We start from the raw sequence: 17,545 nt of genomic DNA, 5'->3' as shown, positions 1-17,545 counted from the left end.
TACACTAGAACCCTACCTCCCCCTTGTACATTCTCGAAAGGAGTTGCACAATCTGTCATGGTATGGTCTAATAATACAAGTCAGGAGGATGTTTATACAATAGAACCAAACATCAATAGACAGGATTCAGGACAGCCAGAAAGAACGGGTGATTTCACATGAACCACGTTCAAGATGTAACCCCTCTAAAATCCTTTTCACTCTCTTAGCAATCAGGACCACTGAGAGGGAAAGAAAACAGCAGCAGCAACAAGATGTGAGCATCAGGATGTTTTATTGTGAATCTGTTTTAGTCATCTCTTCTTCATAGTCCATGAGGCACTGTTCTATTAGAAGTCATCATTGTCAGTCATCCAGGTCCAGTGTGTTGAGTTCTTCATCCAGTTCGTCCAGGTCCTCGCCGGTGAAAAGGTTCTCGTCCACAGGCACGGGCTCTGCTTCTTTGTCATCGAGAGTCTCGTCTTCCCTGTCGTGTCCGTTCTCCTCCACACCTCCGCAAGCCCCGTTCAGCTGGTCATCTGGGAGAGAGTGCAAGGTACAGGTTCAGAACAACACATATGCTCAGTCAAAGGCATCAGATAGTGCCGCTGAAAGTATTCAGACCCCTTGACTTTTTCCACATTTTGTTACGTTACAGCCTTATTCTAAAATGGATTAAATAAATAAAACTCCTCAGCAATCTACACACAATACCCCATAATGACAAAGTGAAAACAAGTTTAGAAATGTCTGCAAATGTATTACAAATAAAACAGAAATACTATATTTACATAAGTATTCAGACCCTTTGCTATGAGACTCAAATGAGCTCAGGTGCATCCTGTTTCCATTGATCATCCTTAAAATGTTTCACAACTTGATTGGAGTCCACCTGTGGTAAATTCAATTGATTGGACATGATTTGGAAAGGCACACACCGGTCTATATAAGGTCCCACAGTTGACAGTGCATGTCAGAGCAAAAACAAAGCCATGAGGTCGAAGGAATTGTCCGTAGAGTGCCGAGACAGGATTGTGTCGAGGCACAGATCTGGGGAAGGGTACCAAAAAATGACTGCAGCATTGAAGGTCCCAAAGAACACAGTGGTCTCCATCATTCTTAAATGGAATTAGTATGGAACCACCAAAACTCTTCCTAGAGCTGGCCGCCCGGCCAAACTGAGCAATCGTGGGAGAAGGGCCTTGGTCAGGGAGGTGACCAAGAACCCAATGGTCACTCTGACAAGAGCTCTAGAGTTCCTCTGTGGAGATGGGAGAACCTTCCAGAAGGACAACCATCTCTCCATCACTCCACCAATCAGGCCTTTATGGTAGAGTGGCCAGACGGAAGCCACTCCTCAGTAAAAGGCACATGACAGCCCGCTTGGAGTTTGCCAAGAGGCACCTTAAGACTCTCAGACCATGAGAAACAAGATTCTCTGGTCTGATGAAACCAAGATTGAACTCTTTGGCCTGAATGCCAAGTGTCACATCTGGAGGAAACCTGGCACCATCCCTACGGTGAAGCGTGGTGGCAGCATCATGCTGTGGGGATGTTTTTCAGTCGGAGGGACTGGGAGACTAGTCAGGATCGAGGCAAAGATGAATGGAGCAAAGTACAGAGAGATCCTTGATGGAAAACCTGCTCCAGAGCACTCAGGACCTCCAACTGGGGCAAAGGTTCACCTTCCAACAGGACAACAACCCTAAGCACACAGCCAAGACAACGCTGGAGTGGCTTCGGGACAAGTCTCTGAATATCCTTGAGTGGCCCAGCCAGAGCCCGGACATGAACCCGATCAAACATCTCAGGAGAGACCTGAAAATAGCTGTGCAGCTCCCCATCCAACCTGACAGAGCTTGAGAGGATCTGCAGAGAAGAATGGGAGAAACTCCCAAAATACAGGTGTGCCAAGCTTGTAGCATCATACCCAAGAAGACTCAAGGCTGCAATAGCTGCCAAAGGTGCTTCAACAAAGTACTGAGTAAAGGGTCTGAATACTTTCTAAAAACAGTTTTTGCTTTGTCATTATGGGGTAGTGTGTAGATGAGGGGAAAAAACAATTTAATCAATTTTAGAATAAGGCTGTAACCTAACAAAATGTGGAAAACGTCAAGGGTTGTGAACACTTTCCCGAAGGCACTATATATACACACACACACACACACGCAGCATCTGTGCTGTGACCCATGAAACGAAATTGCAATGGTAGGTGACGTGGTAAGGGAGTCATCTTTATGCAAGGAGCATCCGGGATAAGAATTTAAATTTTTGGACTTTTGAAAATAATTTCATGTAGCCATTGATTCCTGTAGAATATAACTTATGAATTCCTCATGAGTTTAGTTAAACTGTCATACCCCATCAGAACCCAAAATATATGCTTATTTTATGCAATTTTTTGTAAGCAATGTAATTGTAAACAAACACTGTATAGCTTAAAGGGGAAATCCTCACGTGATACAAAGTGTCCTCCATGCCCCTGTTTCGGTAAAAAGCTATGGGATGCGGCTGGAGAAATGTAACCACTCAAATTCATAGAGCCATGGATGCAAGGACTGACCATCCATGATATCAAAATGATAGTTTTAACCAGGAGTTGGAACCGGTTCAGGGAACAGAACCGAAAACCGGGAAATAAAGAAATGTTTCAAAGAACAGAAATGGAACGAAAGTGATCCATACTGTTCCGGAACAGAACCTTTATTTTAAAAACATGGAAATTGGTTAATAACGTTATTTTACGTTGCAGCCATTTTTTCTAGTCCCACAAGCTGAACATATTTGCCAGTGTGTGTGCAGGCTCCCTGCCCCTCCCTCCAAAGTATAGCCTACTGTATTGACATTAGAACCGTGAGAAGATCGGGAGAGATTTTGTTTTAGCTAGAGAATGGATTACATTTTTTCAATGCTACTTAAGGATTACTATAGGCCTAGTTATCACATTTCACATTGGATTTATTACCTACAAAAAGGTAGAACGTGTTTCTAATCAAATAAAATGTGATGTTATTGCGGGTGTAGCGAAATGCTTGTAATTCTGGTGCCGCTCTGCACACACAAGCTTGTTAGCTATCTCAAAAGGACATTCAAAGTTCCTTCATAGAAGCTGCTCCTCCTAGGTATAATTCTGTGGACCTAATTCAGATAATGCATGTCATAAGATGCCTAGTGCTTCAAGCCTGCTCGTCAACCCTCTCTTCACTCGCTCCCCACCCGTAAAATGTCAGTCACATCTTGCGCCATAGGGTACACTTGTGTTCATCACCCATGTAAACTATCTTGCCTGTTCAATCCGCACTGGTTGGTGAAGTACTTTAAATGAGCTAAAATGTAAACAACTTGATTTCACAGGTTAAAATAGGAACAGAAAGGAACGATAAACAGTAACTTTTTTTTGAGCTGGTTCAGAACTTTATTTTGCTGGTCGGAACAGTGGAACGAAGCGAGAGAAAAATAGTGCTTCTGTTCAGAATGAAACGATTGGAACATTTCAGTTATAAACCCTGGTTTTAACCACATTTTCCTTTGTTTACAAACATTGGAGTAAGATAAGCTTATATTTTGTGTTCTGATGGGGTACGACAGTTGAACTAAGCTTATGAGGCATTTATAAGAATTATTATTCAAGAGTCAATGGGGACATATCATTCATTTATAAATCCAAAAAGTGAACGTACCAACTGCAGATTGCCCCGTTAAAATATGGTTAAATCTATAATTTTGATCTCATGGATGGTCAGTCCTTGTTGTATCATTAGGTCTGTCTACGAATTTGAGAGTTTACCAGCTGTTTACCGAAACAAGTGAATCCCGGATTGCCCCTTTAAAGGCTGGGGGACAATTGTGTGATAGAAAGAGGTTTAAAAGACAGACATGATATGGAAAACATATTGGGATAGAAAGATAAATGCTTAGGAAAAAAATGGTGATCAAGGATAATGTAGCTTCCATTCATTTTATTGACAGAGAATAATTTCAAACACTCACCATTAATTTCCTTTGTTGGCTTCGATTTGGCTGTGAATCTGTCAACTGCAGCAACAGTTATTCCGGTGTTGTCAACTTCCTTTGGAACAAACCTGGCTAGATCGATGTCCTGGAACTCCTGAACATCTTCAACCTGTGGGGAGGGATAACCAGTAACAATGTCATACAGAAGTATCACTTCATGATAATTAAATCACCAACACACTTCCTCAAGCTACTTCAGTAAAGATTTCCTGAGTATCCCCAGAGTTACATGCCTATTTAAAAATGTGTTTATCAGGCTTACCTCTTCAACATCATCATCGTCCTCAACATATTTTATGTCATCAGCCTCCTCATCGTCATCATCAGCCAGATCAGGGCAGAACTCAAATACTTGACGGCCGCTAACCTACACAACAAAAACTTGTGTTAGTATTAAAATGTTTTCCACTTATCTGTAAGATGTGATACTGCAATCGAAATAAATGACTATTTCGAGGTTTGGCGACAAAACAAAATCAAAGCTCACCCCAAAGGACCTGCCAGCATTGAAATCAGCCTTCTTTTTCTCCATGTCTTGCTCTGCCTTCGCCACTTTCTCTTGCCTTTTCCTCTTTTTCCAGGCCAAGAAGGTCTCCAGAGTTATTCGGGTGACATTTGGTCCGAGGGCAGATCGCTGATAGACAAAGTAATTGTTTGGTAACATTTCTTAAATAACAACAGCCCACAGAAACTTCACAGGATCTCAATCTCAGCACTATGTTATTGAATAAGTCACATTTTGGATTTGTTTTATGTTGGTCAACGAGTGATCTCAAACATTAACAGCCAGTCCTGGCATCCATAGCTCTTTATGAATTTCAGAGTGGATAAAGTGGTGGGCTGCCGACTGAAACAAACATTGTGGCCATTGTGGCTTTAAGCGTAATATGGGCCAAATAACACACTAGACAGAAATATCTCAAGTAGAAACATGAATTTTAGTGAAAAAGTGGTCAAATCTACCTCATTCTCTATCAACTCTTCCATTGAGATTTCATCTTCCTTTTCGTCCTTTTTCTTGTCTTTCTTGAGCACAAACCCAGCAGGCAATGCATGGCGGTACATACAAGTGTCAGCTCCACTAGGACATACCCAAAACCAACCATATTTGTTGTTTTCAATGGCATCAAGGAAATGCTTGCAAACCTACAAGACGATAAAAGCAGAAGTCAGTCTATGGCCAATGTATCTTAATATACAGTGCATTCGGAAAGTATTCAGACCCCTTGACTTTTTCCACATTTTGTTATGTTAAAATGGATTAAATTGTGTTTTCCCCCCTCATCAATTCACAATACCCCATAATGACAAATAAAAAACTGTTTTTTATAAATTTTTGCAAATTGATTGAAAATAAAAAAACTGAAATATACATTTACATAAGTATTCAGACCCTTTACTCAGTACTTTGTTGAAGCATCTTTGGCAGCAATTGCAGCCTCGAGGATGACGCTACAAGCTTGGCACACCTGTATTTGGGGAGTTTCTCCCATTATTCTCTGCAGATCCTCTCAAGCTCTGTCAGGTTGGATGGGGAGCGTTGCTGCACAGCTATTTTCACGTCTCTCCAGAGATGTTCGATCGGGTTCAAGTCCGGCTTCTGGCTGGGCCACTCAAGGATATTCTGAGACCTGTCCCGAAGCCACTCCTGCGTTGTCTTGGCTGTGTGCTTAGCGTCGTTGTCCTGTTGGAAGGTGAACCTTTGCCCCAGTCTGAGGTCCTGAGCACTCTGGAGCAGGTTTTCATCAAGGATCTCTCTGTACTTTGCTCCATTCATCTTTCCCTCGATCCTGACTAGTCTCCCAGTCCATGCCGCTGAAAAACACCCCCACAGCACGATGCTCACACCATGCTTCACCGTAGGGATGGTGCCAGGTTTCCTCCAGACGTGATACTTGGCATTCAGGCCAAAGAGTTCAATCTAGGTTTCATCAGACCAGATAATCTTGTTTCTCATGATCTGAGAGTCTTAAGGTGCCTTTTGGCAAACTCCAAGCGGGCTGTCATGTGCCTTTTACTGAGGAGTGGCCTCCGTCTGGCCACTCTACCATAAAGGCCTGATTGGTGGAGTGCTGCAGAGATGGTTGTCCTTCTGGAAGGTTCTCCCATCTCCACAGAGGAACTCTAGAGCTCTGTCAGAGTGACCATCGGGTTCTTGGTCACCTCCCTAACCAAGTCCCTACTCACCCGATTGCTCAGTTTGGCGGGCGGCCAGCTCTAGGAAGAGTCTTGGTGGTTCCAAACTTACTTCCATTTAAGAACGATGGAGGCCACTGTGTTCTTGGGAACATTCAATGCTGCAGAAATGTTTTGGTACCCTTCCCCAGATCTGTGCCTTAACACAATCCTGTCTTGGCGCTCCACAGACAATTCCCTTCGACCTCATGGCTGTGTTTTCTCTGACATGCACTGTCAACTGTGGGACCTTATATAGACCGGTGTGTGCCTTTCCAAATCATGTACAATCAATTGAATTTACCACAGGTGGACTCCAATCAAGTTGTAGGACATCTCAAGGATGATCAATGGAAACAGGATGCACCTGAGCTCAATTTCGAGTTTCCTAGCAATGGGTCTGAATACTTTTTTTCCCCGCTTTGTCATTATGGGGTATTGATGAGGATTTTTATTTATTTAATCCATTTTAGAATAAGGCTGTAACACAAAATGTGGAAAAGGGGAAGGGGTCTGAAGACTTTCAGAATGCAGTACTGATGAATCTTAGCTCTTAGATGGATGTGCCAAAACATACAATTTGAGTTTTTGAGCTTTGAGCTTTCTTCTTTTCAGCTTCTCCGTGCTTCTGGTTCACTACCTCCTCCAGCTTCTTCTCATCCCAATTATCCATGGTATCTATACAAAACAGGATAAATAGTGAGCTCTACAAAACATCAGTTGTTTCTTCACTGCTGACAACACTAATGATTAGAAGACACTAACCTTTCTCAAGCTCATCATCTCTCTTGTCAACATAGAGGCTCCGTTTCTCACACTTCCTCTCGAGTGTCAAATCGTGGGAGAACTTGCACTTGTCTCCCTTGGTACATTGGCCTTGCTTGAAGAAGGCACAGAGAACTGACTTTGGGTCCACCCCTGCAGAATTAAGAGGAAAATGTAATAAGTACTGAATGTTTCTTCTCGCGCTCATTACCTCTTTCCTGCCACTGTTGCCATAGATAGGTGGAATGAACAGAATAATTACACATTCCGAAAATATCCTTCTCTTTTGTTATTGTAACCCAACACAGGGTAACACTATTGGGTAATTACTTAAATTATGTACATCAAAAACATAAGTCTTTACAAACTCATTCATTGAAACATGCAATATAATCTGTAAGCACTTTATGAACATAACAGCAAACATTTGTTAAAGATGTTACAAATACTTTTACATTTTAGTGTAAATCTTGTAATTTGAGACAGCTCTTTTACAGAGCACTCATGCATTGCAATAACCTTAGAACTCACATTGCAAATTGTGTCAATTGAAACCTATGATATAACCCTCCAGATAAAACTATCCACTAATGGAATGAATAATGTTAAAATTCCAAATAGAAAAACATTGAACATCTCTTATAGTATCTCCGACACATAACCGCACGGCGCTTGTAACGCCAAGGTAGTGGGTTCGATCCCCGGGACCACCCATACACAAAAAATGTATGCACGCATGACTGTAAGTCGCTTTGGATAAAAGCGTCTGCTAAATGGCATATTATTATGCAACTCCACGCACACCTGATGGCTTTTATAGATTGAGGATAAACACTGTAGCTTGCCTGGTGCACAAAGATTGTCTGAAAATGCTCAGTTTATATCGTAATACCTTTTTGCACCTTTACCATGTTCTAATTCTTGACAAACACTAGTAGCGGGTAGACCACAACGGCCTAATCAGTGATTAAGCCTCACGATATGAGTTTGTTAAGCATTCGATAGGGTAAGGTTGCAAAATGTCCTTTGTCTGAAAAATGCTCTGTTTAATATAATCTATGTACCAGAGGAAACTTTGCAGCGGAATATAGACGACAAGCTGAAGACATTTCCATCCTCACCTTTAGCGACTTTCTGAGCAGCCACCACTGGCTTGAAAAGCTCGTTCAGCTCATCTAACTCTTTCTTCTTGTCACCCTTTTTGTTCTTGTCCCCTTCCGCACCAACCTAGGAAAACATGATCAAGTTAGTCATAAGTCCACAACAGGAATCAGGTTTGCCGGCCTCCTGACCTAATAGAAAGCTATAGCTTGCTGAGATTAGGTTGGCTTTATATCCATTTAAATTTTCCAGAAGGTGCCTTGTTTTGCCTTGAGTAGCCAGTTTGTTGAATTAACTGTCATTTGGACTTACTCTGCCAATTGTCCACTTGGTTGGTCCTATGCCAGTGGAAATTGACAAAATATCCACAGGAAAGTATTATCAAACCAACATTTTAAAATGCTTGTCCTGCTGTTGAAATTCCGATCATCTGGCACATGCGCAAAACCATGTAAACACCTGCATGAGCTCAGTTAGTATGCATGCATCGTGTGCATACATTTTATGCCTTTTGAAATAATGATCTCATTCTATATAAAAAAGATCAAATGGCTATGGTAGGTTACACATTTTGATTCAGCTGAAGCAAGCCCACAAATTCAGGAAATTAACCTTTTCTAGTTTAGTCATTTATCTTAGCTGCCTTAGAAGTATTTACTTTGCAGGCTGAGCACGACCCCATTCTTATCGACGGTGCTGTAGTGGAACAGGTTGAGAGCTTCAATGTCCGTGGTGTCCACATCAAACTTTCATGGTCCAAACACACCAAGACAGTCGTGATGAGGGCACAACAAAGCCTATTCCCCCTCAGGAGACTGAAAAGATTTGGAATGGGTCCTCACATCCTCAAAAAGTTATACAGCTGCACCATCGAGAGCATCCTGACTGGTTGCTTACCGCCTGGTATGGCAACTGCTCGGCCTCTGACCGCAAGGCACTACAGAGGGTAGTGCGTACGGCCCAGTACATCACTTGGGCCAAGCTTCCTGCCATCCAGGACCTCTATACCAGGCGGTGTCAGAGGAAGGCCCTAAAAATTGTCAAAGACTCCAGTCACCCTAGTCATAGACTGTTCTCTCTGCTACCGCACGGCAAGCGGTACCGGAACGCCAAGTCTAGGTCCAAAAGGCTTCTTAACACCTTTTACCCCCAAGCCATAAGACTCCTGAACAGCTAATCATGGATACCCGGACTATCTGCATTGTCCCCCACCTCACCCCGTTTTACTCTGTTTATTATCTATGCATAGTCACTTTAACTCTACCCATATGTCCCGTGTATCTCAGTTGGTAGAGCATGGCGTTTGCAACGCCAGGGTTGTGGGTTCGATTCCCACGGGGGACCAGTATGAAAACGTATGCACTCAATAACTGTAAGTCGCTCTGGATAAGAGCATCTGCTAAATGACTAAAATGTAAATTGTACATAAACTCAGCAAAAAAAGAAACGTCCTGACTGTCAACTGCGTTTATTTTCAGCAAACGTAACATGTGTAAATAGTAACAGTCAGTATCTGGTGTGGCCACCAGCTGCATTAAGTACTGCAGTGCATCTCCTCCTCACGGACTGCACCAGATTTGCCAGTTCTTGCTGTGAGATGTTACCCCACTCTTCCACCAAGGCACCTGCAAGTTCCCAGACATTTCTGGGGGAATGGCCCTAGCCCTCACCCTCCGATCCAACAGGTCCCAGACATGCTCAATGGGATTAAGTTCAGGGCTCTTCGCTGGCCATGGCAGAACACTGACATTCCTGTATTGCAGGAAATCATGCACAGAACGAGCAGTATGGCTGGTGGCATTGTCATGCTGGAGGGTCATGTCAGGATGAGCCTGCAGGAAGGGTACCACATGAGGGAGGAGGATGTCTTCCCTGTAACGCACAACGTTGAGATTGCCTGCAATGACAACAAGCTCAGTCTGATGATGCTTTGACACACCGCTCCAGACCATGACGGACCCTCCACCTCCAAATCAATGCCGTCCAGAGTACAGGCCTCTGTGTAATGCTCATTCCTTTGATGATAAACGCCAATCCGACCATCACCCCTGGTGAGACAAAACCGCGACTCGTCAGAGAAGAGCACTTTTTGCCAGTCCTGTCTGGTAAAGAGACATACGTTGTTGCCGGTGATGTCTGGTGAGGACCTGCCTTACAACAGGCCTAAAAGCCCTCAGTCCAACCTCTCTCAGTCATATATATATATATATATATATATATATATATATATAAACACATACATACATATACACACACAGTGGGGAGAACAAGTATTTGATACACTGCCGATTTTGCAGGTTTTCCTACTTACAAAGCATGTAGAGGTCTGTAATTTTGATCATAGGTACACTTCAACTGTGAGAGACGGAATGTAAAACAAAATCCAGAAAATCACATTGTATGATTTAAGTAATTAATTTGCATTTTATTGCATGACATAAGTATTTGATACATCAGAAAAGCAGAACTTAATATTTGGTACAGAAACCTTTGTTTGCAATTTCAGAGATCATACGTTTCCTGTAGGTCTTGACCAGGTTTGCACACACTGCAGCAGGGATTTTGGGCCACTCCTCCATACAGACCTTCTCCAGATCCTTCAGGTTTCGGGGCTGTCGCTGGGCAATACGGACTTTCTGCTCCTCCAAAGATTTTCTATTGGGTTCAGGTCTGGAGACTGGCTAGGCCACTCCAGGACCTTGAGATGCTTCTTACGGAGCCACTCAGTTGCCCTGGCTGTGTGTTTCGGGTCGTTGTCATGCTGGAAGACCCAGCCACGACCCCATCTTCAATGCTCTTACTGAGGGAAGGAGGTTGTTGGCCAAGATCTCGCGATACATGGCCCCATCCATCCTCCCTCAATACGGTCCAGTCGTCCTGTCCCCTTTGCAGAAAATCATCCCCAAAGAATGATGTTTCCACCTCCATGCTTCACGGTTGGGATGGTGTTCTTGGGGTTGTACTCATCATTCTTCCTCCAAACATGGCGAGTGGAGTTTAGACCAAAAAGCTCTATTTCTGTCTCATCAGACCACATGACCTTCTCTCATTCCTCCTCTGGATCATCCAGATGGTCATTGGCAAACTTCAGACAGGCCTGGACATGCGCTGGCTTGAGCAGGGGGACCTTGCGTGCGTTGCAGGATTTTAATCCATGACGGCGTAGTGTGTTACTAATAGTTTTCTTTGAGACTGTGGTCCCAGCTCTCTTCAGGTCATTGACCAGGTCCTGCCGTGTAGTTCTGGGCTGATCCCTCACCTTCCTCATGATAATTGATGCCCCACGAGGTGAGATCTTGCATGGAGCCCCAGACCGAGGGTGATTGACCGTCATCTTGAACTTCTTCCATTTTCTAATAATTGCGCCAACAGTTGTTGCCTTCTCACCAAGCTGTTTGCCTATTGTCCTGTAGCCCATCCCAGCCTTCTGCAGGTCTACAATTTTATCCCTGATGTCGTTACACAGCTCTCTGGTCTTGGCCATTGTGGAGAGGTTGGAGTCTGTTTGAGTGTGTGGACAGGTGTCTTTTATACAGGTAACGAGTTCAAACAGATGCAGTTAATACAGGTAATGAGTGGAGAACAGGAGGGCTTCTTAAAGAAAAACTAACAGGTCTGTGAGAGCCGGAATTCTTACTGGTTGGTAGGTGATCAAATACTTATGTCATGCAATAAAATGCAAATTAATTACTTAAAAAATCATAATGTGATTTTCTGGATTTTTGTTTAGATTCCGTCTCTCACAGTTGAAGTGTACCTATGATAAAAAATGACAGACCTCTACATGCTTTGTAAGTAGGAAAACCTGCAAAATCGGCAGTGTATCAAATACTTGTTCTCCCCACTGTGTGTGTGTGTGTTATTATATATATATATATATATATATATATATATATATATATATATATATATATATATATAGTAAAGTGGTTGTCCCACTGGCTATCATAAGGTGAATGCACCAATTTGTAAGTCGCTCTGGATAAGAGCGTCTGCTAAATTACAGAAATGTAAATGTCAATGTATTGTTGACAGTCTGAGCACTGATGGAGGGATTGTGCGTTCCTGGTGTAACTCGGGCGGTTGTTGTTGCCATCCTGTACCTGTCCCGCAGGTGTCATGGGCGGCAGGTAGCTTAGGTAGGTAGCTCAGGTAGCTTAGTGGGTAAGAGCGTTGTGCCAGTAACCGAAAGGTCGCTGGTTCTAATCCCCGAGCCGACTAGGTGAAAAATCTGTCGATGTGCCCTTAAGCAAGGCACTTAACCCTAATTGCTCCTGTAAGTCGCTCTGGATAAGAGTGTCTGCTAAATGACGTAAATGTAAAAATGTAATGTAAATGTCATGTTCGGATGTACCGATCCTATGCAGGTGTTTTTACACGTGGTCTCCACTGCGAGGACGATCAGCTGCCCGTCCTGTCTCCCCTGTAGTGCTGTCTTAGGCGTCTCACAGTACAGACATTGCAATTTATTGCCCTGGCCACATCTGCAGTCCTCATGCCTCCTTGCAGCATGGCTAAGGCACGTTCACACAGATGATTGGTGTTTTTTTAGAGTCAGTAGAAAGGCCTCTTTAGTGTCCTAAGTTTTAATAACTGTGACCTTAATTGCCTACCGTCTGTAAACTGTTAGTGCATGTTCACAGGTGCATGTTCATTAATTGTTCATGGTTCATTAAAACAAGCATGGGAAACAGTGTTTGTTTAAACACTGTTTCCCATGCTTGTTTTAATGAACCATGAACAATTAATGAACATGCACCTGTGGAACTGTCGTCAATACACTAACAGTTACACTAACAATACACTAATGAAGATCTGTGAAGTTGTTTGGATTTTTACAAATTATCTTTGAAAGACAGGGTCCTGGAAAATTGACGTTTCTTTTTTTGCTGAGTTTATTACCTTGACTAACCGGTGCCCCGACATTGACCCTGTACAGGTACCCCCTGTATATAGCCTCCCTACTGTTTATTTATTTTACTGCTGCTCTTTAATAATTTTTTAATACACACTTTTTTTCCCCTGCATTGTTGGTTAAGGGCTTGTAAGCGTTTCACTGTAAGGTCTACACCTTTTTGTATTCGACGCATGTGGCAAATAAAATATGATTTGACTAGCATCTAGAGTTGCAATGTCCCAACATTGGATGCCAAAAATCAACTGGAAGTATCTACTAAATAAGTTTTGAAGCCACATAAACCAGAAGGCTACATTAATATTTTTTCCTAAAATTACTGTTTGCAGTTCCAATTATTACGATTGAACCAAATCCCAACTAATAAACAAAACTCCCCCGGTCAGAAGATAGCAATTAGTCTATGAATGGGGTACATTCTGACCAGAGAGAAGACATGAACAAAAGTCGGGTTTTTATGGCTATAGGTTGATGATGCTCTAATGGCAAACATCTCTGTATAAATGTCAAGCCAGTGGTCATTAGGAAAATTAATTGAGAAACAACAAGTCTGTAGGCCTAACTGGTAAATCTTACCTTACTACCAGGAACTTGCTTGACTTGCTGAGAGACATTCTTGATAAATTTCTGTTGTTTTCCTCCCTTTTTGTTCTTCAAACCAAATGTCTTGTCCTACATAAAAGATAAACAAATTGAATATCAGCAATTTAACAAGGACATACTTGGCAGGCTACCTAGAATGAACCTCTGAACGACAAAATAACAAGGTTTCGATAAGCTATGATAACTAACTAGTCAACCTTTCATCTGTGTTACAACTACTAACTAAGCAGTTAATTCTAGCCGTGGACAGACGATCAGACAACTTAGCTACCTAGCTAACATTAATTCGACTAAATAAAATGTTAACCTTTGTTGGCTACTGTCTGCAGCTAACTAGCTACATCATGCAAGCACAAGTTAGCTACCAAGTAGCTACCACGTTCTTAAAAAGGGGTTAGCATAAGAACGCTAACGTTTGTTAGCTTGGTACCTAGCAAATATAACGTTTGGAAAATGTTCTGCGTTCAATAATACGTGATAAAACTAGCTAGCATCTAACGCCTAACGTTCTGTCTAACTTACTAGCTAGCTTCACAAAATAACCTTTGAACGTTACTGTAGCTAGCTACCGGTACATGTTGTAGCTCACAAACTAGCTTAGCATTATTCAATATCATTTGGCTATCGTGCGCAAAAGTGCTTTCACCTCAATTATCTTTTCCTTCTTCTTTTCTTGCGTTTTTTTACTACCGGCGGCAGCTTGAGCTGGTTTCTTCGGAGGCATCGTGAATGATTTAACTATATTTTGAATTATTCTATTACGATAGCCACCGCTACATGAAGTACTAATAGGCCGCTCCGTGACAACTTGTTACCAAGTTGATGCTGAATGACGTCAGTGGTAATTCTCTTCTTCTTCATAGGTGTTTTTGGGGGGCGGTTGGCGTCAAACATTAATGGTGCATTACCGACACCTCCTGTGCTGGAGAGTTTGACCGTTTGTCTTACGTTCTCGTCCCTCAACGGTTGTCACTTTATACCACAGCCACAAACTCAAAATCGTGGCTACATCGTAACAATTCATGAAATTAATCTTAATTTATGGTAGAGCACAATGTATGTATGTGTGTGTATATATATATATATACACAGTGAGGGAAAAAAGTATTGGATCCCCTGCTGATTTTGTACGTTTGCCCACTGACAAAGAAATGATCAGTCTATAATTTTAATGGTAGGTTTATTTGAACAGTGAGAGACAGAATAACAACAAAGAAATCCAGAAAAACGCATGTGAAAAATGTTATAAATTGATTTGCATTTTAATGAGGGAAATAAGTATTTGACCCCCTCTCAATCAGAAAGATTTCTGGCTCCCAGGTGTCTTTTATACAGGTAACTTGAGCCGAGATTAGGAGCACACTCTTAAAGGGAGTGCTCCTAATCTCAGTTTGTTACCTGTATAAAAGACACCTGTCCACAGAAGCAATCAGATTCCAAACTCTCCACCATGGCCAAGACCAAATAGCTCTAAAAGAATGTCAGGGAGAAGATTGTAGAATGTGCTTCTTCTTGAGCCACTCATTTGTTGCCTTGGCCATGTGTTTTGGGTCATTGTCATGCTGGAACACTCATCCAGGACCCATTTTCAATGCCCTGGCTGAGGGAAGGATGTTCTCATCCAAGATTTGACGGTACATGGCCCCGTCCATCGTCCCTTTGATGCGGTGAAGTTGTCCTGTCCCCTTAGCAGAAAACACCCCCAAAGCATAATGTTTCCACCTCCTTGTTTGACGGTGGGGATGGTGTTCTTGGGGTCATAGGCAGCATTCCTCCTCCTCCAAACACGTCGAGTTGAGTTGATGCCAAAGAGCTCGATTTTGGTCTCATCTGACCTCAACACTTTCACCCAGTTCTCCTCTGAATCATTCAGATGTTCATTGGCAAACTTCAGACGGACCTGTATATGTGCTTTCTTGAGCAGGGGGGACCTTGCGGGCGCTGCAGGATTTCAGTCCTTCACGGCGTAGTGTGTTAACAATTGTTTTCTTGGTGACTATGGTCCCAGCTGCCTTGAGATCATTGACAAGATCCTCCCGTGTAGTTAATAATCGCACCAACTGTTGTCACCTTCTCACCAAGCTGCTTGGCGATGGTCTTGTAGCCCATTCCAGCCTTGTGTAGGTTTACAATCTTGTCCCTGACATCCTTTTAGAGCTCTTTGGTCTTGGCCATGTGGAGAGTTTGGAATCTGATTGATTGATTGCTTCTGTGGACAGGTGTCTTTTATACAGGTAACAAACTGAGATTAGGAGCAATCCCTTTAAGAGTGTGCTCCTAATCTCAGCTCGTTACCTGTATAAAAGACACCTGGGAGCCAGAAATCTTTCTGATTGAGAGGGGGTAAAATACGTATTTCCCTCATTAAAATGCACGTTTTTCTGGATTATTTTGTTGTTATTCTGTCTCTCACTGTTCAAATAAACCTACCATTAAAATTATAGACTGATCATTTCTTTGTCAGTGGGCAAACGTACAAAATCAGCAAGGGATCAAATACTTTTTCCCCTCACTGTACCTATAATTAGTAAAACCAGAGAAACTTATATTTTTGCAGTGGTCTCTTAATTTTTTCCGGAGCTGTATATACACATACACACATACATATATATATACATATATATATATATATATATATACATACACATATACATATCCTTTTTAAAAATATATTTCCCTTTATTACTTTCTAACCCCACCACCCCTTCCCTAATTGGAGCAAACTAGTGAACAACAATTCTTAGCCTCTACTTCCAGTTTATACATACTATATACATTTTATGGACACAGTCAATTTTACAATAATTATATTTTGTTTGTTTTTACTCCTGAACTTCCTCTACCCTCTACCTCTCTGATCATTTTCATGATGTCCATCCGGTTTGCTTCTATATGCCATATCTTTCTAACTGTGCTCTTTCACAAAAGCGCTCAACCTATAACCTATAGACTTATTATGGACACATTATTAGTTATCTTGTTGTTATTAGTTGTTATTAGTTGTTATTAGTCCCATCCTTCAACTCCATTCAACACCACCCATCTATCTCTTAACACCATCCATATTGGATTTCTATTTGCCATATATTTTTAAACTGTACTGTGATGTTTTACAAAAGTTCTGAACATTTCTATTCTCATTGTTTCTACAGATTGTAAATTGAAAATAAACATTTTTGCTATAAGTATTATTATATTATTGATCGATTGACTATGACTTTTCAGATCACCCAGTAATGCTATCTGCAGGGTTAGCTCCAGGTAAATATTGCATCCTTTAGCCATTCCTGGACCTGTGTCCAAAAACAAGCTACAGATGGACAGTACCAAAACAAATGATCTAATGATTCTGCCTCTTCGCAGCAAAATCTGCAGACCTGGGAAGATTGTATCCCCCATATAAATAATATTCTATTGGTAGCAAGAATTGTACATAATAATTTAAATTGAACAATTCTAAGTTTTGAATCCGGCGTCGTTTTGCGTATCACTTCATAAACACTATACCATGGGATCGGTACGTCAAAAATCTCTTCCCAACTATTTTGCAATCTATATGGGACGGCTGTCAATCCTTTGGTCCTTAAATGAAACTAGTATACTTTTTTATTTATCACAGTTTTATTTGAACCAATTATGGTCTTTAATGCAAGGCCAACAAACAAGTTCCTTACTTTTTCCCCCTTCCACTTTCCTCTTCCATTTTTGTGGTAATGCTGCAATTATTTGGTTGTAATTTTGGGTAGAGCAGACATTTCCATATGTTTTTGTTAGCTGCATGTGCGACATACAGTGGGGGAAAAAGTATTTAGTCAGCCAACAATTGTGCAAGTTCTCCCACTTAAAAAGATGAGAGAGGCCTGTAATTTTCATCATAGGTACACGTCAACGATGACAGACAAAATTAGGGAAAAAAATCCAGAAAATCACATTGTACGATTTTAAATGAATTTATTTGCAAATTATGGTGGAAAATAAGTATTTGGTCAATAA

General features: G+C 41.7%; 1 protein-coding gene across 1 annotated transcript; it reads right to left on the bottom strand.

The window, feature by feature from the left end:
- Positions 1 to 255: 255 nt before the first annotated feature.
- LOC123484567 (zinc finger CCCH domain-containing protein 15-like) lies at positions 256 to 14,395 on the bottom strand. The gene is made up of 10 exons (XM_045215052.1): positions 14,199 to 14,395; positions 13,526 to 13,621; positions 8,055 to 8,160; positions 6,934 to 7,086; positions 6,746 to 6,846; positions 4,957 to 5,139; positions 4,481 to 4,627; positions 4,256 to 4,360; positions 3,970 to 4,102; positions 256 to 518 (listed from the first exon to the last, which is right to left on the bottom strand). Exons 1-10 carry the CDS (start codon positions 14,274 to 14,276, stop codon positions 346 to 348), a joined length of 1,275 nt encoding a protein of 424 aa, XP_045070987.1. The 5' UTR covers positions 14,277 to 14,395; the 3' UTR covers positions 256 to 345.
- Between the last annotated feature and the right edge of the window lie 3,150 nt (positions 14,396 to 17,545).

Source organism: Coregonus clupeaformis, unplaced genomic scaffold (genome assembly GCF_020615455.1).
Source record: "Coregonus clupeaformis isolate EN_2021a unplaced genomic scaffold, ASM2061545v1 scaf0360, whole genome shotgun sequence".
In the NCBI taxonomy this organism is placed as follows: domain Eukaryota; kingdom Metazoa; phylum Chordata; class Actinopteri; order Salmoniformes; family Salmonidae; genus Coregonus; species Coregonus clupeaformis.
This window is presented reverse-complemented; position numbering and strand designations above follow the sequence as displayed.